General features: G+C 41.0%; 2 protein-coding genes across 12 annotated transcripts in view; one reads left to right on the top strand and one right to left on the bottom strand.

Moving 5' to 3' along the window:
- The window catches only part of AASS (aminoadipate-semialdehyde synthase), a 30,305-nt gene extending 22,372 nt beyond the window's left edge, over positions 1-7,933 (top strand). For 6 of the 7 annotated variants that reach the window (XM_065048842.1, XM_065048840.1, XM_065048843.1 and 3 more), the window contains 5 exons: positions 1,128-1,223; positions 3,149-3,264; positions 3,533-3,621; positions 3,952-4,128; positions 5,417-7,933. In XM_065048842.1, the coding sequence (XP_064904914.1) occupies positions 1,128-1,223; positions 3,149-3,264; positions 3,533-3,621; positions 3,952-4,128; positions 5,417-5,535 (597 nt within the window). In that variant the 3' untranslated portion in view covers positions 5,536-7,933. Of the gene's footprint in view, positions 1-177; positions 252-1,127; positions 1,224-3,148; positions 3,265-3,532; positions 3,622-3,951; positions 4,129-5,416 lie in introns of those variants that run through there. The other variant, XR_010469577.1, reaches the window with a different exon arrangement.
- A 4,556-nt stretch (positions 7,934-12,489) lies between these two features.
- PTPRZ1 (protein tyrosine phosphatase receptor type Z1) overlaps positions 12,490-21,267 on the bottom strand; it is a 142,486-nt gene continuing 133,708 nt past the window's right edge. For all 5 annotated transcript variants that reach the window (XM_021294919.2, XM_021294917.2, XM_021294918.2 and 2 more), the window contains 7 exons: positions 19,430-19,523; positions 19,051-19,124; positions 17,922-18,050; positions 16,285-16,431; positions 15,852-15,994; positions 15,100-15,235; positions 12,490-13,517 (listed from right to left, as the gene is read on the bottom strand). In XM_021294919.2, coding sequence (XP_021150594.2) covers positions 13,377-13,517; positions 15,100-15,235; positions 15,852-15,994; positions 16,285-16,431; positions 17,922-18,050; positions 19,051-19,124; positions 19,430-19,523 — 864 coding nt within the window. In that variant the 3' untranslated portion in view covers positions 12,490-13,376. The remainder of the gene's footprint in view (positions 13,518-15,099; positions 15,236-15,851; positions 15,995-16,284; positions 16,432-17,921; positions 18,051-19,050; positions 19,125-19,429; positions 19,524-21,267) is intronic.

Here is a 21,267-nt window from a genome sequence, read left to right as displayed (position 1 = left end):
GGGGAGTAAGGTTTACAAATTTCAATAGATCTCCTTTTGTCAGTCTAGGTATTATTTCTTGTTCAGAAGCTAAAAATATGTGGAAGGCATCTATCTCATCATGAAGTCTTAATATGACGGTATCTGCTCTTCCGTTTGGTGCCTGATAAAATTTTCTTCTTTTGTATTAAATGTCAGCACAAGGAAAAGCAAAAATGTCAGGGTGACATGAAGAGTTGCTGTCAGTGTGCTGCGAGAATGATGTTTCCATGGTTAGTGCTGTTTTCTTTACCCCCAAAGCAGGTCTGTTGCTTTGGGTTGGGGTGATGCTGGTGGAAAATCAGATCGCTATTGGGGTCAGTTTAAAAGGTGTCACAGGAGGATCTCACTGCTGGGCCATCTGAGCTGGTGGAGGTGGCTCCTAATTATAATTAGCCCTGTTTCAGGAGGCTTTATTTCCAACATTCTGCATGTTTACAGTGTTTCTAGAGACTTGCATGTGAGTGTTTTCAGGTTTCCAGGAGCTGTGTGAGGGTGTTAACGGGATAATAACAAAAAAGAGCAGAAACGAGTTGGGACTTTTTTTATTGCATGGCCTATTGCAGCCTTTGCAGTTCCTTTTAAATATGGTTCCACTGATGTGCTATTTGCCTCTTTGGTATTCCTGAAGGGAAGATGCAAACACACAGGATTCTCATCTTTAAAATTAGTTTGTCTGATGCCCATAGGATGATGCTGCTGTAGAACTGGGGTGAGCCGAGTTCAGGGCCAGGCTCCTTGTGTTCAGTGGCTTGTCCATGGGCCATCTGGCTGATACAAGCCTGTCTGTAGTGATGGGCTGGAGTCTGAACTGGTGCTGCCCAGCTCAGCCCTGTGATCTCATGAACGAATGCTGCTGGCCATGGAAGTATTGATGGCAGTGTAAGTCATTAAAGAGGGTATTGAAAAAATAGGAGGAGGGGTGGAGAGGGGCTGGGAAAGGTCCCGCTCTGGAGCAGGACCCCAGTGGCATTGTGGTGTTGTGGCTTTCTTCCCATGGGAGTTTCTTAACGCTGCCATTGTTGTGTCCACCATGACATTCAAACCAAGGAGAAATACCTCAGTCTCAAGTGATGATTATTTTTAACCACGTTATTCTTTTATTTCAGGGATACTCCAAAACTATGGGAGGCTTTGTAAAACTAGGATTAATTAACCCAGATCCTTATCCTTTGCTAAGCTCAACCACGTCACCTCTAACTTGGGTGAGTTACTCTGATTAGTCTGCCTTCTTTCCTCTTTTTTATTGATGTTTTTATTATTACTAGGCTTGGGTGTGCTTAGCAGTGAGAACCTTGTATTGAATCCTGGTCTTCTCTGGTTTTAATTCCTGGAAATGAGGAAGATTTTCTTTGGCAGAAATGTATTGTACTGCTGGAAAAGGTTCCCCAGAGATCCTTTGGAGTCTTTGACAACTGGAGTCTTTCTGGACTCAGCTGGACAAAGCCATGGCTGATTTGAGTGCTGGTGGTACTCCTGCTTCAAGCATGGCATTGGGCTAGGTGACCCTCAGAGGTCCTGCACAATATTTTTATCAATTGTGTTAAATTTTCTGTTAGTCAGAATCCAGCCCTTAGTGCTGTGAGTTTGCGATGTCCATATTGGTAGTGGCCCATGATCTTCAGTGTAGAAGTATTTTTTGGGGCATGAAGAAGTAAGAGATAGTGCCTAAATGAGTGTATTAAAATATTCTTTTTTGTTGTTTGAACTGTGTATGAGCATTTTTTTGTCTTCTGTTATGCTGCTTTTCTGTCTCGCTTACTGATGCCTCACTTCATCTTAATCTCAGGCAAGGCATGACTCCTGGGGTGTGACGTGCTGCTGTTACGTTTGACAATCAATGTTTTGGTTGTCTCCGTGGGCCAAGGGGGGGATTTCATATTTCAGTGTAGTGTAAAGAGAGCTGAATTGACAAAGAGCTTACTGTTTGTCAGATCTGTTTGTCTGTCTTGTGAGAAATTTTCCTTCAATTTTGCAGACCCCTGGGGGAGTAACTTTGTTTATTACTCAGGTGATCAAAATTCGGGCCTGTCTTCCCTGTGCTTTTATCAGCAGTAGTCTGGAAAAAAAACACCAGCCTTATGCTGTGTGATGGTCTGAGCAGACCACGGTATTTTTCCAAAGATGCCATTATTTCAAGTTAAGAATGTCTCAAGTCTTTTGAAAACCAAGAAAGCACAAGCTGAAGAGGCCTAGTCTTGCTTGTCTCTGACTAACGTACAGAACTGCTCATCTTCCCAAACTCAGGAGTTTTTGGACTGCTGCATGGGAAGTACTTCTATTTTTTTGACATAATTTTTGTTCGCTTTCAATTTTAGGGTTGATATCTTCAAATCTTGTTGCAAAATTAGCTAGAATTTCCAGTCCTTCTAGCCTCAGTGAATAAGAATAGTGTCATGTAATCTGTGAAAATAACTATACATTCACGAGTCTCACTGCAAACCTTGTCTCAGCAATGTTGTTACGTCTTAGTACTTTATCTTCTCTGCTGGGGAAGCAGAGGAGACAGGATAACCTGAGCTTCTGAACAGACACTCCGGCTCTTGCCTGCTTTATATCTTGTTCATGGCTCTGTTTATTATGTCTTGTTGTGAATGAAGCAAGCATTAGTGTCTAGGTAGCACAAAATGGCCTTCATGTATGCACAAAAATCTTCAGAAAGCTTTTTGGTGATATTTCCAGGATTGCCAGAGCCTTGTTTATCTCATCAGTCTGTTTCCTTCCTTTTGAAAGGGACATGCTCCATTTCTAGACCAGCTGAAAGATCATCTTGAGTTCCTGACTCTCTGTCTGTCTCCAGGTGCTTCTCTTTCACCTTTACATCTTCCCAGTGCTCCTTGTTCATGCAGATTTCTATGTTCTTTCTTCACTGCCAGAGGAAGGGACAGGACTGAAAAGCGGGGGAGTCAACTGAGTGGTAGGGTACAAAGTGTTTTAGGAAAAGATGTCACCTATTCTTGTTACAATTAAAAATCTCAAATGGTCTCACTTTTCTTTTATGCATAAAGTGTCTTCTCAGAAGTGCTGAGTATTAACTGAGCTTAGTGAGGCGGTGGGTTCTTGAAACCTTGCGTGAGAAGGAGTGGGACAGCTGTCAGGACTTCAGCAAGTTTTTTTTCTTTCAATACAGAAAGAGCTGATGTGCAGACTGGTTGGAATTGAGCCACCTGCTGAGTACCATGTTCTCAAAGAAGCTGTATTTAGCAAACTGGAAAATGACAAAAGTCAGCTGGAGGCAGTGGAATGGTAAAATGTTACAGTGGGTTTTAAACTCTGGGGGGTTTCCTTTCCCTTTCCCTTTCCCTTTCCCTTTCCCTTTCCCTTTCCCTTTCCCTTTCCCTTTCCCTTTCCCTTTCCCTTTCCCTTTCCCTTTCCCTTTCCCTTTCCCTTTCTTTCCTCCCATTTTGGTCTATGTTGAGACACTTAAACTGGTGTGCTGAACAAGCTGGAAATTACAAAACTGAGACGAAGCTGTTGGTTGGTAATGATATGAGTGTCTCATTTCTTCTGCTAGGCTAGGTTTAATGGGAGATGAACCAGTTCCAGCAGCAGATTCCATTGTGGAGGCTCTTGCAAAGCACATGGAGATGAAGCTGCCCTTTGGTACGTGAGAAATTCTTTTTCATGGCTTAGAGTAGAACAAGTCAGTATCTCTTATCAGCTTTGACTGGGTTGGTTTGTTCACCTTCATTAATAAATGTTCATGTTAGGTTTTTTAATGCCTTATGTTGATCTTTTCTCCCCTGATTTATCCTTTCTCTTTCCCTGTTACATTTTCAGCTTCATCTTAATATTCTATCCTCCTTAATAGGCCCTGTCTAAAGTCATATCAAGTCCCCATGCTGTGCTTGCCTAGTGCCTTGCTCATCAGAAACCTCATCTTAATAACACTGAAATACAAGTAAGGAATAGTTTGTGTGCTTTTTCTCTTAGGCACTGGAGAGAGAGATATGATTGTTATGAGAAATGAAATAGGTCTCAGGCATCCTTCTGGTCATTTGGAAGACAAATTTATTGACCTGGTTGTCTATGGTGATAACAAAGGATACTCTGCGATGGCTAAAACAGTAGGATACCCCACAGCTATTGCTGCTAAGATGGTTCTAGATGGTAAGTGGCTGTTCAGACTTCAGTAACAGTATTACTCTGTATCTTCCTACCTGTAGAAAGCAGATGTATAATGCTTATGAAGTGTATATATGTGGGGTTTTGTTGTTGTTGTTGTCTTGGTTTGTTTTTTTTTTAATTTATCAAACTTTTATTGTCTTCTTTACAGGAATTTTAATCTACATGTTTGGGTGTTTGAGTGACCACTCTTAATTTACTACTTAATCTGTAGAGACTTTTAGTCATTTATTCTTAAATGTTTCACTTGTGTAGGAGGAGACATTTACAAGGGTAAATTACAACTGACTATGCCACAGTGGAGCAGACTAACATAGACTTGTGCTGATCAAACTGGTGACTTCCACTACTGCTTTCTGCATTGATGGAATCTGAGGCCTGGGGCATGTTACCTGATCGTGTTGTGTGTATATAAACAAGTGGACTCTGCCTAGTCAGTGGGTTTAAGGAAATAGTGATTTCCCCTTGCTTATTCTTTATCTTCAGAACATCATTCTTCTCCTGGCTAACTGAAATAAGCAAAAACTGTGTTGTGCTGTGTTTTGGTTTGGTTTGTTTTTTTAAACAAAACAAAACAACACCACCACAAACGTTTGAAGTATAGATGCTTTTCAACTAGCTGCAGTTTCGCAGCTCTACGAATTCAATTGAATGGTGTGTGTGTGCTATACGTGTTTGAAACTTTTACCTTACTGTTTGATACAGTACCGATGCTGTATGAGAACGTAGTGCCAGTGTTGATAAATCTGCATATCATCTATATAAAATATAAAAATTAATATAATTGCAAATTGATATTTGCAGGTGTGCTGGGCTGACCTTGGCTGGCTGCTGGACACCCACCCAGCCGCTCTCTCACTCCTCCTCAACAGGGCAGGGGGGAAAAATAAAATGGAGAACCTCATGAGCTGAAATAAAGACAGGGACATCACTGAGCAGTTACTGTCACGGGCAAAACAGACTCAACCTGGGGAAAAGTTAATGCATTGCCAATTGAAATAGGTTTGGATAGTGTGAAAAAAAACCCAGCTTGAAACAACACCTTTCCCTGCTCCCCTTTTCCCAGGCTCAAATTCACGCCTCAGCTCCGGGCTCCACAGCCTCTCTCCCTGGCCTGGAGGGCGCAGGGGCCAAGGAGCAGGGCTGTGGTCGGTCCACAGCAGCTCCTCCTGGCCGCTCCTGCCCCCGTTACCGCACAGACCCCCGTTACCAGAGCCTTGCCCAGCAAACCCAGCAGAGCACTTAACACTTTTTGTTCTTACCTTTATTTCAGGTGAAATAGGTGCAAAAGGCATGGTTGTACCATTGACGAAGAATGTTTATGGACCAATACTTGAGCGTGTTCAGGCAGAAGGCATCGTGTACACTACTCACAGCGTTATCAAACAGTAACTGGAAGCAGCGGGTTGAACCAAGTTTTGGCTCTGGTTTTCCCCTGGCTTTTAAGCAGCTCAGTTTGGTCCAGCTAAAGGTAGCACTTGCAGTTTCACACACCAGTGATGCTCTCTGTAAAACTGTTCATCTGGCCTTGACATAGAAACTGTAGATACCCTGATGCATGAATTGTAGTATTTTCCTCTTCAAACTATTATGCTTTCATGTACATATTTTAGCATTAATCAGATCGTTCCATATATCTTTCCTAAAATATATCAGAGTGGTTTTTTTTTTGATTAATAGAGTTTATCTCCTAAGTGTATAGGCTTATTATTGAGAGAAATTTAAGCTGAAACAAAAATCTATTTGTGGATTCTTTCATGGTGGAAGAGTCTGATTAATGAATTCCCTTGATTAAGTTTGATGGTTCATGTGGTAAAAATAATTTATCAGAATAACAGAGATGAAAGTGATGCTTAAAATTTAAGTTGTCTTGTCCCTTTCCCTTTAACAGTATTTGTGAATGTTTTCACAATAACATGGAGGAAATGGTTTAGAAATTCTGCACTACAAGCAAATGAGATCCCTTTAAATCTTGAAAATGTTCAGCTGATAAATATTTGAAATGTAGATATTAATTTTTTTAAAAAAATCCCTTTCTTATGAATGTAGACTTGAATTAGTTGGAAGAGGGCAGAAGTTTAAAGCAGGCCTCCCTCCATGCTCTTTCCCGTAACAGTGTGGAAGCCAATTGCAGTGTGTCCAGGTACCCGCTCTTTCGTGTCGCCTGGTGCTGCGAGGGGAGCACATCAGCATTTAGCTCTGCAGCCAGGAACAACATGCTGGAATACAACACTGTTAATGTGCTTAGAAACAGCTCAAAATGCCGCATTTACTCTTTCCACTTACACTGTGTGCCTTGTCCAGGTTAAGTACTGTTACAAAGGCTGTGTAGTATCAGCAGCTTGGAAATGCAGTAGGCTTAGAGGTTTACATCACTACTTTTTGAGTTAGCTCCTGTCCTTTTGCTGTGATGCTTCTGAAGTGTTCATCTGAGGGCGTATCCACACGACTCCCTACAGCACCGCTTCAGACTGATGAGGGTTTGCGGGTGTCCCAGCTCTGCTGGCACGCAGTGCTGCGCACAGACCGGCCCGCCTGGCCCCGGCAGCGCTTCAGCCACATCAGCCCCAAACTGGGCTGTGACCGGGGTGCAGCTTCTCTGACAAAGCAGCAGGTGCCTCCTTCCAGTTCCGGGCTGCTTCTGTGGCTGTTGCTCAGGGATTTCTACACCTTTGCGATGCAAGCATGGCTTAGATTTCACCAGTTTGGTCTGTGAGGTGTAATGCTGTGGTCAGATCCCATTTGCACTGGTACCTGTGCAGCTGCCTGGCGCTCCCCTTTTCTGAAGCTGCTTTCACCTTTGCTCACAAGTGCACTTTGCTGATAAATGCACAGCCTTTCACCTCCTGAGAAGCTTAGTGCTTTTATCATGGTCCCGAGGGGCTGGAATTCCAGGTGTTGCTCTGCCTGGTAGGAAAAGCAGCTGTAACTGTAGCTGAAGTTTTAATCTCCAAGTCTTGCTACTCAGGATCTGGATTTTCTTTGTGTAGATGTAATGAAGTAGCAACTGGGACAAAGAGGAGGGTGAAGGAGCCAAAGGGAGAAGGAAGAACAGAATGCAGAGTATTACCGTTAAAGAGGAGGGCTTTTCATATGAACCACTGAATGCCTTTGTACTGTTAAACTTGGATTCTGTTGCAGTGCCGTGCATGTTCTGAGTATTGGATGAAATCCTGGCTCTGCTAATTTGCTTCGCTTCCCACTGGTGGGTTGTTGGTTGGCTGGATGGCTGGTACACGCAGCTGAGCTGGGGACGGAGCCCGCAACGAATGTTCTGCTCTCTGCTGCCTGTTCCTTGCCCCCCGCAGATTAAAACCTACAACTAGAGCTTAAAATTAGACTTGCATCTGCTGGTCCCTTCCAGTCCAGTGCTTGGTGAAATCAAAGAATTCTCTGTTCCCTCCTTTATCCCACAAATGCACAACCATGGAGCTGTGACTCTGTACGTGTGCCTGCACCTTGCTTGCTTTTCTGCCTAGGAAATGCAGTATGCAAAGAAGGTTGGGATTTTTTTACAAGTGTATAATCTCTTTGGAGAACTAAAGGAATGAACACTACAGAGGGTTTTCTTCAAGAAATGCTGCTACTGTTTTTGAAACATTTTGTATCAGAATATATTTCTCTTTCCCACTGCAAAGCTGCTTTTCCTTTTCTAAGTTTAGACTTAAGTGAATTTATTACTCGGCTTTTTGTATGCAGATTAAACTGCTCAGTTCTCTTTGCACATTATTGGAAAGATAATTGTATCTTACACACAAGATTGCTTCAGTAATAAATCTGAAATCCTGTGTTTTGTTGTCATGTCATCTTTGCAGTCTAATGAGATGTATATGAATGGGATTTGTTTTTTTACATAGATGGTTATATTGAAAGGGTGTCTGCACATGGACTTCTCTATGTACATCAAACACTTTTCCATGCTTCTTGCTAGACTCAGAGGACTCTTAAAGGGTTGTTTAAGCATCCACATCTGTATATTTTTATACATATCTGTAACTAGACATCTTTTTCAGCTATGATCTCAAGAAATGCAATTTTTTTTAGCATGTTTTGTGCTTGGGCACAAGGACAACTACCTCAGTGGAAAGCTCCAGAGCAGTAGCTGTGTAATGTCTCCCTGTGCCCCGGGAAGAAAGCAGAGCTGGTGCCCCACTGCCTGCCTCAGCTTGAGGACCTTGCTCGGCCAAATTCATGGTTTGGTTTCTGCTGCCGCTGCCTGGGCTGAAAGGCTCTGAAGCTGTTTGTTCACATCAGGCTGCGAGGAGCACATATGTTAGTGTGTGTCTCTTGTTTTTTCACTTTGGAATTTATTCTGGTGTTGGCTCTCCAGCACAGACAAGATCCCAGTTTATTTCTGAGATGGAGGTGTCTGAGCCCTGTTGCACTCAAGCTGCCTTCTTTGCCTCAGCGTTTCACATTCTTTCAGCTCTGGATATTCCTACAGATGAGAATTACATCCCTGTCAGGGACCAGAGCATCAAAGTGTGACTGCCAGACAAAGGGCATGAGCTCATAGCACAATGGCTGTTCTAGGGGAAAAAAATCTGGGAATAAACTGGAAAACTAACAAGAGGAGGGGGAGAAAAAAAATGTAGCTTTGAGTATCCAGGAGAATTTATCAAGGCACATCACACCATCTCAAACATGCTCTGATTAAATTACGGTGTGCAGGTTGTGACTTGCCTGAAACAAGGGAATTGATTCTCTAAGTCAGAAGGGGCTTTTCTCCCCACTTTGTTTCGGCTCTGAAAGGACAGAATGCAATTTGGAAACGGGGGAATTGGATGTAAAGTGGCCCAATGTACTGAGACTTCTCTTCCCTCGTGTCCCCAAAGTACAAACCTGTGAAACAAACGGAGGGGCAGAACTCAGCTGTGCTGCACAGAAGCTGTGAAAACTACAACTGTAACCTCAGGCACCTCAGACTCAGGGTGGGAGTTGTGTCCCTGTTTCTGTTTTTAACCCCGACAAGACAATATTGCTCCTCTCCTCCCCAGCTCTGCTTTAGTGATGGTTTAGAATGTTTAGAGAGAGAAACGAGTTTAACTTTTCTAAACTTGTGTTGAAGCGAGCATTTACCACAGAAGACCTCACCCGGTCTGGAATGACATGCGTTAACCTAGGATGCCGTGATGAACAGTGCCAGGGGATAAAACGTTGCTAATCAGCTTAGTCAACTGTTTTTCAAAGTCCATACTAAGGTCTTCAACTACTACACTGCTGTGCTGAGAGCTGTGAGCTTGGTAACTTCTATTCATCATTTATTGCTGACTTTCGTAAAGCTTTTCCAAAGGCGTCAAATCAACACCACAATCATTAAAAAGTTGGCAATGTACTTAAGTGATTTTTTTTTAACTCACCTATGGTTTCCCAGGATGAAACTCACTAATCAAGTTTTCTTTGGCACCTGACATAGCTAAGTTGAAAAAAATCTTAAAGTGACATTGTTTATTAATATCCTGCTTCTTGCTGGAGATACATAACATCTTTTCCACACTTGACCCAGTTTGAAAGGGCACGCTGTGTGTCTTTTGAGTCTGTAGCTTGGATTACAAGAAAAAAAATTAATTAGAATATGGCCTTTGTCTGAGAGAGGAACTGACACGCATTTATTAAAATCTGTAATCCATCACGGTTGAAGATTATAGAAGATTTTTTTTTTATGATTCTTATTTTTTTCTAGATCAGAACCAATATGTGTGAGTAAAGAGATTATCCTAAGCACTTATGTTTTAAATAACTTGTCAGCATGCTAAGATGATGAATGTGATTACAAACATCTCTGGAAGAAACCTTGAACAACAGCTGACTCCTTGGATTATCATTTTAAAATGTCTGCAAAACAGTTTAGGTTGAAAGGAACAGTTATATCAAGATGGGATTTTAGAAAGGGGGATTCCTTTTCGGCGTTTGGTCCTCAGAGGCTTGAAAAACAAAGTAGAATTAACTGGCCAAAAAAAAGACTTCATATATACAACTGCAAATCCATTAATAGAAGATATCAAAATAAAAAGCACAAAGTTATTTGAGGCTAAAAGCCAGTTTTCCTAGAGAAAAGGCTGGAGAAGTAGCACAGGAGCATTATCGTTTCTCTTGTGTGCCAGTGCGGTGAAGTACAGGAGTGTACACTAAGAAGATTATGGAATACGGTTTACAAATGGCCATAAGATCACAATTAACCTCTCTCGTACAGGCACCACTAGAGATGAAGAAAGGAGAAATTGTTTCTATATTTTTGAAATGAGCAGGGGGGAATTAGCTGCCCTTGTTAACCGAGATGTGCAAGAGGAGGGTGTCAGTCACGCTGAGTGATTTAGAGGAAGCAGTACGGAACCCCCAGGCTACCTGGGAAATAAACTAATCCCTTTCTCAAAGAGGAACCATCACCCACCTCTGTGTGCACCAACTTTGTGCACAAAAGCCTTGAAGAAAGTGTGTGTAAGTCAACAGTATTATAAAAATGTATATAGTCTGGGACGAGCAGGTTCTCTACGTTTGTAACTGTTACCACTGCCAAGATAACACAAATAGAATATGGGAAAAAAATCCAGTTCCTATTTTTCAAAGGTGTTTAACTTTGCTAAGGGTACATTGTAAGTTCACTTGCACTTAGAAGCTGTATCTTGGTGCTGTTCTTCCCGGACTTCAGAATTAGCAAAAACTCAGGGATGACAAGGAGCACAGCAAAAAAAAAAAAAAGGAAAAAAAAAAAAAAGGAAAAAATTAAACCTGAATAAAGATTTCTTGGGTCAGAAAAGCAGGTTCCCTTGTTTCTGAGTTATTCGGTCAGCTGGCTATGGCTGTGCAGTCCATTGGCAAGCCCTGGATCTGAGGACATGGCTGCAGCCCTGGCCCCGGGCCGCGACACCTGCACCGATGCCGAGAACCTCCTGACGGGAGCAAGAGCTCCGAGATGTGACCAAGAGTGTCCTGAGGTCTGGCTGCGGTTCACAGACAGGTCACAGGGGCTACGTGAGGGAAGGACAAAGGCTGGTGGAGACCTTTTGGAAAGAAACGCTTGCTAGGCCACAAGTACCAGGGTAACAATGTTGATAATACCATGTACGGCTGAGACGAGCAAGTGGTGGCACAGAGGTTTCACATTTGCGTATGGATGTGACAAAACTTGGGGCTGTGAGGAAAAGGTAATTAGGTAGTTAGGTTATTTATCTGCACAGAGGCAGGGAGACCAGGGTGGAGAGACAGAGGGATGAAGGTGGATAGGGGAAAGGATAAGCAAGGAAAAATGGAGAGGAGTAAAAGGGGCTGCGTGGGCAGTGCCCTTGTGCCTCATGCCTGATTGCTGCTCTCTGTCCTGCCATTCATTTATTTGAGGGCAAGAGCAGGAAAAAGTTTGCTTTACTGGTAGCTGTCAAGTCATTCTGCGCCATTCTGTCTCCTGGTCCAGCACCTTCATGCTCGTTTCATGTATTAACTGTGAGAATTCTTAAAAGTTTCCACTACTTAGGTTCCCCTAAATTAGTTTTGGCTTTGTTACAGCTCCACCTGCCCTCCGCCCCACACTTCTGAAGGGGTCTAGATCTATCTGCTGGCACACCAAGGTCCCTCACACACTCTTGCCTTAGGAAGGAGTTGACTAAAATCTCCAGGCCCACATCAGGTCTGTCCTCTCCTGTCCTTAGTTTTCATCTTAGTGTCCACTAGTTTCTACGGCATCCTAGTCCAGAACTGTATCTCTGCCGTATTTCTATGTATTTCTACTTAGCAACAGAATGTACCAAAGTGAGAAAATAGTTACTCTCATGGCCTGTGCTAGTTTTAAACAAAGATCTATTCTGCTCCGGGTTCCTCCACCTCCTCAGCGCTGCAACCTTGGGTACAATCAGTGTATTTTCTTGCCAGTTCAGAAGCTGACAGAAAACGGCCGGGTGGCAAGCTGAAACATTTTGCTTTTGTTCTTGCAGATATTTCTTACTTTATTGCTTCCCAGAATCTGTCTTCTGCTTTGCCAAAGGAGGCAGCAAAGAGCTCAGCAGCTGAGGGCTGATCTGAAGCAAAGCCGGCATGGAGAAGTCTTTTGAGGGGGTAATTAAGGCAATTTGGAGGCCTGTGACACACCGTTAGCATGTGAGTGACCAGACTGGGAGATGTGCAAGGAGAGACTACACCAGGAGCTAACGTGGACACTATGGGTACGGGTGGAAGAAGAACAGGTATTAAATAACAAAATGTAAGGCTTTCTAAAACTGTCTTCTGAACTCGCAGGTTCCACAGGCAGAGCAGCCATCTCCAGGTCGGCCTCGAGTCCCTGTTCTGGTGAGTAAGAGCTCTCCCATGGGACAGCCAGGACTGTTCACTGTATGTGGCAGACTGCTACACGCAGACTGGAATATTTATATTTATTTTTGCAATGCCATAGGTAAAAACAATTTAACAATGCCAAGTACAGGTGTTATTCTCATAAAAACTTCTCATTTCAAAACAAATGATTTCTATTTCCCACAAAAAGTTAAAATCACATGCAGCTATACGAAGGTTAATTGCTTAAGATGCACAATTATATATCAGAAGACTTTGTTAAAATAAAAACATACCAGACTACATAATTTTAACAAGGCAATTACACAGAACTAGAAAACTGACTCTGTAGTAAAATATAAAAATCTACAATTATAAATATAAATTTGGTCCATGGAGTCACTACAGAAGTAGCAGTATTTACAGTAAGTATCAGATAACTATTCTAAATGTCTAACTGAAGACTTAAAATGTTGAATGTTATGGAGAACAGTATTTTATTTACATTCTACTATATTAAAAGTTGTATTTCTAGCAAATGTAAATTGTTATAAATACGGCAAATAAATCAAATACTAAAACCATGACATGTTTGTTTGTAGTTGAGAATTCCTAACACCTATAAATATGATAATTTAAAGTTAAAAGTAAAGCCAGATAAATCAAAAACTAATACTGGAAAAACATACCACAATTCATTTCTTAGAAACACTGTAAAAGTCAATCAAGTTAGTCCAGACGTAACAACGTATTACAAGAAATCTTTCAAGAAAAGGCACACATTGTTAATGATAAAAATTCTGCAGTAAAGTCATATGTAACAGAAATGACTTTGAGCGAAGGTCGGGATCTGATTATACATATAGTGACTGGACAGATCTCCCCCCCCATAAAGTATAAAACTGAAAACAAGGGTAAACTCCAGGTGTGACTGGTGTGATGTAGGTACGTGTGTGTTTAATTTGATGTGTTAATTAAACTAAGGATTCTAAACTTTCAGCCACATTTCCATCAGGTAAAGCTGAGCCATTACTGTCCATAGACGCCGAAGGGTTTTCTTCTTGCCTTGTACTGACAAGGCTGAGAATAGCTTTGTACAGAAACTGGTACTGCTCCTGGAGAAGAAGAGAGGATAGAGTCGGTGTGTTGTCAGAAATAATAACACTAGATTATCTTGTAACACTGTTACTCAAAATTAATTAACAACTGATGTGTCAGTCTGTTAATGTACCGTGCTCCACAATTTACTGTGTTACTCAGCAGCTTCATTAATCTTCTGACTAATGGCTCCCAATTTAAAGCACAACACTAAGGAACATAGTACAGGTAGGGGAGAAAACTGTATTTGAAATGAAAGATTATGTGCTAAATCTGATCCTTGTTAAAGTCAATCGCAAAGCTCCCATTTGAATGGGGTCAGGATTAGGGCTACTATTTGTCTATTGGCTTTTTTTTTGCTCCTTGAATATTTTCTCATTTTTTGCCCCCTGAATTCTAGGCAGGCAGATGTTATTTTCCTTTTTTTTTTGGTAATTAGAGTTACTGTTTATGTTTTTGAAGACTCTGCCAAGTGTAGGAAGAAAGATAAGGCTTTGTAGGAAGATTCATGGGGCCAGCTGGGCTGCAGCGTGGGCTGGGAAGGGGGAAACAGCTGGATATTGTGTGCAGGGAGGGCGCGCACAGCCAAGGGAACAGCAGATGCCATGAAAGGGCAGAGGAATATTTCAGGTTCGAGGATAGATATATGAGGATGAAGAATTTCTGTGATGGAAGGAGTGGGGAACAGTAAAACAGAATCAATAGAGTGGGCTATGGGGTCTGGATTATTAGGTTGGACTAAGACGTGGGGTAGAATGGGCAACGAATCTGAAAGTCTGCAGTAGGAGGATGGGAAACTGGCAATCTGAGATACAGAGCCCTGGTATTTGCTGAAGGGTCCGGGGGTAAGAGGAGGGAAGGTCCTGATGGTGCTGCTGAGGTGGGAAGAGTTCCTGTTTTCACTCCACTGCCTGCCAGGCAGCTCAGTTTGGGCCAGCTGGGCAGGGCAAGGGAGGGACACATCTGTCAATCCTGTCTCATGTCCTCTTTTTGCTGTCAAAAATGTGATAACGCTAACCCTAACATTTCACTCTTCAAGGGTTTCCTTATTGCATCCATTGTAGCTCTGCAGCTGTCAGATTTATAGTGGGATGGCAAAAGGGGCAGGATTCGTAGTTTTTAATTTCTATGATAAATTTGCATTTGTACAACACTGACTTAATAAGTAATGCTTATCTGTTATACTTTTCATGTTTTTTCTTCCTGTAAGCACAGTGACAATGGTGTCAAGAGACCATTCAACAGATCACAGAAGATCAAAGTCCATTCTGAAATGGAAGACTGGGGTAAACACTTCAGGGTTTAAAACAAATTTGTTTCTGCTGAATTAAAACCTTCATTTACATGACACAGTGCAGATTATATGATGATGGTGGCAGCTCTGCACATTTTGAATATGACCACTTAATAACCACATAACAGATTTTCATGGGAAATACTTTGTTTTAAAGTCCACTACAGCACCTCTGGAAGATGCTTTTGATTAATTCATGTAGAAACTAAGATGCCAGTGGTTCAGAATTGTTGCCATAAGATCTAAGCATGTTAATAATAAAACATGTAGGAAAAAAATATCCACACATTTTGCTTGTTACTTACAATATCTGTAAAGACTCCAGGCCTCATCAAATTTATCATCTTCGCTACCTGGTAAACATCCACCGAGTTCTCATTTTCCAGCTGATGCATGAGTGTTGTTAATGCACAGAAAGTGCCTGCTGTCACCCCTCCATGCCTTTGTAAAGTGAAAAAAAACAAATGAAAACACACAAAAAAAGGCTCTAGAAACTGGATCAAGTTTAGACAGCTGGAGAAAATACAAAATCCAGGGTAAACTGGTAAGATGAATTTCTGTCATGTGCTATTTACAGTTTCTGAAACAGAACTGGCCAGCAGTGCCTTAACAGAACCTTCACAGCACCTGGCTACAACTTCTGAGAGTCTTTAAAAGCCAGTCGTATAGTTATTTCTCTATATTCCTCTTCTAACCAAAACCTGAAGGCCTCAGGTCATTCAATATTTCAACATTTCAGCGTTTTTGGCCATTAGTAAACAGCTGCAGAAGGGTAAGGTGCCTCATCTAAATGTTTATTACTTTTTTCAGTAATAGACAATGAAGCCCTGTGCCCCACTCAAGAGTCATCTGGAGTATCAAAATGATTGAATTGAAAAGAACATTGAGGTGTGATAAAATAGAAATGTTTCTCTTGTTGATGCAGCCAGAACAGAAGCAGCAGCACTATTGTTAGGTGCAGGCTTTGTGTCTTGTTTCAGTGCCTTTCACTCTAAATGAGATGAGAGGATTGTTCCACAGAAAAAACTCAAAACAAACTGAAAGTTGTGGTTCTTACTCGTCATGTACAATCATGGGTCCATCGCGGTTGGAAGTTTCCTCTTTGATGATGCTGATCAGTTCAAAGGTTTTACTAATAGGACTATCAGGATTTGGCCATTTTGGACACTGAAAATGCCTCACTTCAAGTACGTAGTCATCCTAAAAGAGCGAAAAAAACATAAATCAATTTGGTAAAAGACTGACTGTCTTTATTCTTATCCCTCACCTGGTTCCAGTCCGGCTCCAGCCTCCAGATACAAAATCCCACCACTGTGGAGGTAGGACTATCCTATTCCCCACGTCACCACATGACCTATAGAGGTTACACCCTCCCTGGGTGCTTCAAGGGCACCGAATTTTATCACTCATTTACCACAGAAAATGAAACAGAATGTAGGCATTACCTTTAACAAATCAAGTCCTGAGTTACATGTTTATGACACTGTTACCTGTGTAGCTTCTAAAATGAAGTCTTGGATTATGAGCTTCTCCTCGTTAGACAGACACTTGTGTTCTTCAGCAATCATAGTAACTTTGAAGCTCTCACAGTTTATAGGCTCATCTTTGTTTGGCCAGTATACAAACTCATCTTCAGCCTTTGGGAAAAAAAAAAGCAGCCATAAAAGTAAGTAATGTTGCACTCTTAAAATAAACCTTAATCCAACATAATAAATAATACGTCACATATGTAATCAATGCAGCCAGCTAGATTTAAACTGACAGATCAAAAATTGATTGGTATTACGAACATCACATGTGATGGTTTTCAGACATCTCTGTAGGGCTCTTGCTGAGAAGACCACCGTACCCCAGCGGAGAGAGCGGCCCACATCACAGCCAACGCGCGCAGGGCTGCGGATGTCCGGCCTGGCCTCCAGGCTGGGCCGTACTGCCCACAGCCCATGGCCGTGGGATAAGCTTAGTTCATGGAGTGTAACACAGGAGCCTGCAGGCAGCTCTCACGCTGCACCATGATTATGCCACCTTTGTGACCTTGGAATCATCGAAAAGTGCAGCAAGAAGTTATAATGAGACCATCCTTCCTGTTTGACAGCAGAAATGATGAACAGAGTTGTTTTCTTTTAAGAAAATCCTATAATAGCTTGAATGACAAAAATGGGGGGTAACCCTTCCATGGACAGGAGCTGCATGGCATGATGTACTTTGGTCAGAGATTCATTTAATGCTGCGTAACTTGGGGTTTCCAGCATCTGAAGGGAAGCAACATTATCTATAATACCCTTTCTTTTACTGTGCTAGCTCTAATAAATATCATTTTAAATGATACTTTACAAAGTCTGAGTGCCTTTTTTTACAGGGATCGTAATAAACCAGCACTACCTGGCAAAACAACCTCCCTTATTACAAGGGCTAACTTAAAAATACATCTGGTCTTTAGAAAGTGTAACATTCATAAAACATTTGATGAGACAAAAAACCTAACATTGTCTTGGTTGCACATGTTTTTCCAATCAAACAAGACTCTCCAAAGCATTTGCTTGGCTTTCCTCCAAACTTATTACCAAACATGATGCCTTCTCACATCTTGAGATTTCTCTAAATACCAACCTAAAAGCTCTCAGATATTCCCAGATATCTAGTAACCAAAAAACATATTCATTTGTTATTAAATTACACATACAGGATGAAAACTTGAGCTTCCTGTGTTGTTTAGAGTCAGACAAATCCCTGCTAAACAAGTGTTTGTTTGTAACTTTAGGAGACGAGCAAGAGAAACTCAAGTTTCACCACTTACCCAATAATGTCTGAAGAAGCTGTATTACATCTAACGTAAAAGTTCTGGAGCAAAACTAACCTTACATAATGGTTACTCCTGCTGTTTGGCTCTTTTTATAAATTATACAGGAATGATTCAATAATTCTTCATGCCAGCTGCAATATGCCCAGACAAGAATCTCCAGATTTCCATTAGATGATTTGAAGGATTTTACACTCAGCACAGTATTATTAATTTTTAATTGCTTTTTGCAAAATCCAAGCTTTTGTCTCATGTACTGCATATTTCAAAATGGTAATGCTAATAAAATTCACACATAGACCCATAACAATCAGCTGTGGAACTTACCATATTCTGGCTATCAGGAAGCATGACTATTAGCTGGGCATTATGGTCCCATATCATTCTCCAGAAATCCTTGATAGTGTGTAGTAAGGGATGCTGGGTAATAATGAACTCATTACTTTGATAATAACCCTGCAAAACAAAATCAACAGACTTGGAATTGATGCCCAACTATTAACATTTAAAGGAAGCTTCTAGTGGACAGAAGCCTGGAAAATAAATTGGAGAGTTGTGCCTCCTTTGGCTTCCTGCAATTATTAGAAGAACATAAAACTTGCATTGCAGTATTTTCCGGATGTAAAGAATAAAATCAATTACATATAATTACAAATAATTTTTTAAACTTAAAAAAAAAAAAGGCAAAAGAGGTCAGTGGAGCCTTGAACAGGCAACTCAGAATGAACAGAAATTAACTCAGACACACATGCTAATTGTTCTACATCAACCAGACTTCCAGAGGAGCCGGCAACCTGTAACAAATAATAGCACACTTTAAAGACCTACAAAAATCCCAAGCGGTCTCTTAATTTGTACAGATGTCCCAGATGAACTTCTTACCACAAAAGATATCTGTTTTGCACTAATAGACATGATGAAGGATCGTGCATAAACAGCACTGCAGGGAGGTTCCCATCTCCTCCCTGAATGCCCAGGAAGCATTCAGTCCTCCCCTAATGAAGGGGAAAAGAAAAGAAGAAAACCCAGGGAACAAAAAGCTAATGGGAAGCTGATGAGCTATGGTGCCTTGGGCTATGCCAATTGCTAAAGCTCTGTAAGATGAGCAGGTAGGAAGGCAAACCACAGTACAGCCATTGAAAATTAACTTGTTAGTTAACATTTTTAGTTCATCTCAAAACATCCTTTCACAGGTGGCATTTAGCTTAACCAGTTTTTAAAAACATGGTGGGATTTCTGGTTCTACAGATTGTTAAACTGCAATGCACCTAACCAGACTTAAGGACAGTAGTAACAGTAATAATACTTCCAGGGGGAAGTAACTCTTTCAGGTAGAGTGACTGATGGAAGAAAGGAGCTTTCAAAATCAGGTCTGCCCTCACTCGGACACATGGCAGCTCTGCAAGCAGCTATACAATGGGAGATTGTTTTTCACCAATACAGTTAACTGACTTACCATAATATAGGAAGCATTGATGTAGTCCGTCCCTTCACCGGACAATGATGAGATACTCACTCTAGATCTTTCCACTGTAAAAAGAAGTTATGAACTAGTATGAATGTTGCAATGAGTAACATACTATAGCAATTATCTCACCTATCTCATAGTAATGATAACACTAAGCTACAATAATCAGGATAAAGTGTTATCCAACCATCTATTTTGTTTTCCCATATGTAGTACTTGAATAATTTCTTCACTAAAAGTACTTTACAGAACATTGCTCCACACCAATGCAGAAGTCTGTCGTTCTTACTGAGGAAAGATTAAAGGTTTGGCATATATGGTTCATAAACACTCTGTCACCTAGAGAGGGCGATTTGAAGAAGCTTACCAGGAATGATGGATGAAGTTCGGTTCTTTTCCCTGTTGCACTGTTTGAGTGCAGTTGAATAATCACACTGCTGTGTGTTACATTGGCTCAGTAACTGAAACGATCAAGTTAAAAAAAAAATCAAGTTATTGTATGTACAAAAGCCAATCCTTCACTGGCTGCATTACACAGAAGGGTGCCCGTATTTCAGGTTAGCTGTCACTCTTAACTTTAGGTATCTAGTTATCTGGCTAAATCACTTAGCAGGTCATCAGAATCTTTTTTCTTCTCTATCAGTTCAAACGGTTCTTGAGCCCTAGATCAAAAAGCATGTCTTTGAAGGAAATGCCACTTTATGTCGTTCCCAGTCCGTCCAGCCCCTCATTGCTTGTTGCCATCCTGGTGTCACATCCATTTTGCCTGCACAGTTGTTTGTGTAACTTTAAATAGTTTTGGAAAACAGTAAATGTCTGTGCAGAAAAATCTGCATTGTTATACAGGCAGTATAGCTCCTGATGTGGGGCATCTATAGATATCCCAGTCATGAGCTTCTCCAGACCTGTGAGAGGAAAATAGGGCTGATGTGGGGAGTATCTCACTTACTTACTTATTTCAAATACAATTCAAAGAGACAATACTATGAGAAGAAACAAGTGTATACATAAATATATACACCACAATCCTGTATATCTACTTATTAGGCATGAAATAAGTTTAGAAAGCAGGTTTTTCCTAGTTTTTAGAATTTTTTCTTGATTTCTAGTAAAATCAACCAAATCAAAATGTTCAAAAGAATTCAAAAGACTTTTCCATGAAGTTTTGTGCTGGGCATGTGTAGCTGCAAGAAGCTGCCTGCTTTGGAAAAACAGATAGCAAACCAGGGAAGATCCATCACAATGAATTAGACCACTTTTATTTTTTTTACTCTAAAACAGTTCTTCAGTAAAACAAGACCCCACATTTTTCTTATGACTCTAATAATTTTAGCTTGCAAAGGAAGATGAGATTGAATTAGACATGTCGCTTTCTGATATTTGAGTTCTTGAAATTGGAGCTCTACATGGCTCCTGAAATTTGCACTGCACACTGTGTGTTTATATATATTTACACACTCTGTTTGTATATATTATGTGTTTTATTCTTTCATCTATGTAGGAAAGGTGGGATGCTTATTTCTCCAAGCACATGACAGCTGAGAGAAGAGTCTCTACTTTTCCCTAGGAAAAACTGGTGCGACACTGTCGGATCATTCAAGCCAGGATAGCACCAAACTCTGTAATCCTTTGGTATGTTGTTTCTATTCTGTTGTTCTGTATTGTTCATTATCTTGATGAAACACTAGTTACTGTGCCTATGTGACCAAAATACTTCACAAAACAAATATACTATTATTCATAGCCTTATTATGCACTGACATTATCTACAGGGTTATCTGAGTTTTTTACTTATCATCCAATACCTAATTGTAGAAAGAATACACATTGTCCTATGCAGTTCCCCTTAGAATTAACATCTCAGAGAGGACGGTTCCAATAATTAATTTCCTGTTAAATTAGCGAAAGCAAAGTCTGTTTTACCACAAAATCTGGAAAACATTTATATGTGATTTACTTCTCTGAATTAAAATTCATTTTAAAAGGCAGGATTTTCTGTGTTTTCTCTATAAGCGGACCAGTGAGTGAGCTGGACTTCCATTCTCCCCATGAGTCAATGAGCTGTTTCTCTCACAGATTCTGGGCTGTCACCTGGCTGGGTCAGGTCTTTGTTTGTGGGACTAAGAGTCCCACGCATGTACATACTGATCTCCACATCTACAAGCACCAAAGTGTTCACTTATCACCTGCTGAGGTGAAGTCTCT

The sequence above is a fragment of the Columba livia genome, chromosome 1 (genome assembly GCF_036013475.1).
Source record: "Columba livia isolate bColLiv1 breed racing homer chromosome 1, bColLiv1.pat.W.v2, whole genome shotgun sequence".
Lineage (NCBI taxonomy): Eukaryota > Metazoa > Chordata > Aves > Columbiformes > Columbidae > Columba > Columba livia.
This window is presented reverse-complemented; position numbering and strand designations above follow the sequence as displayed.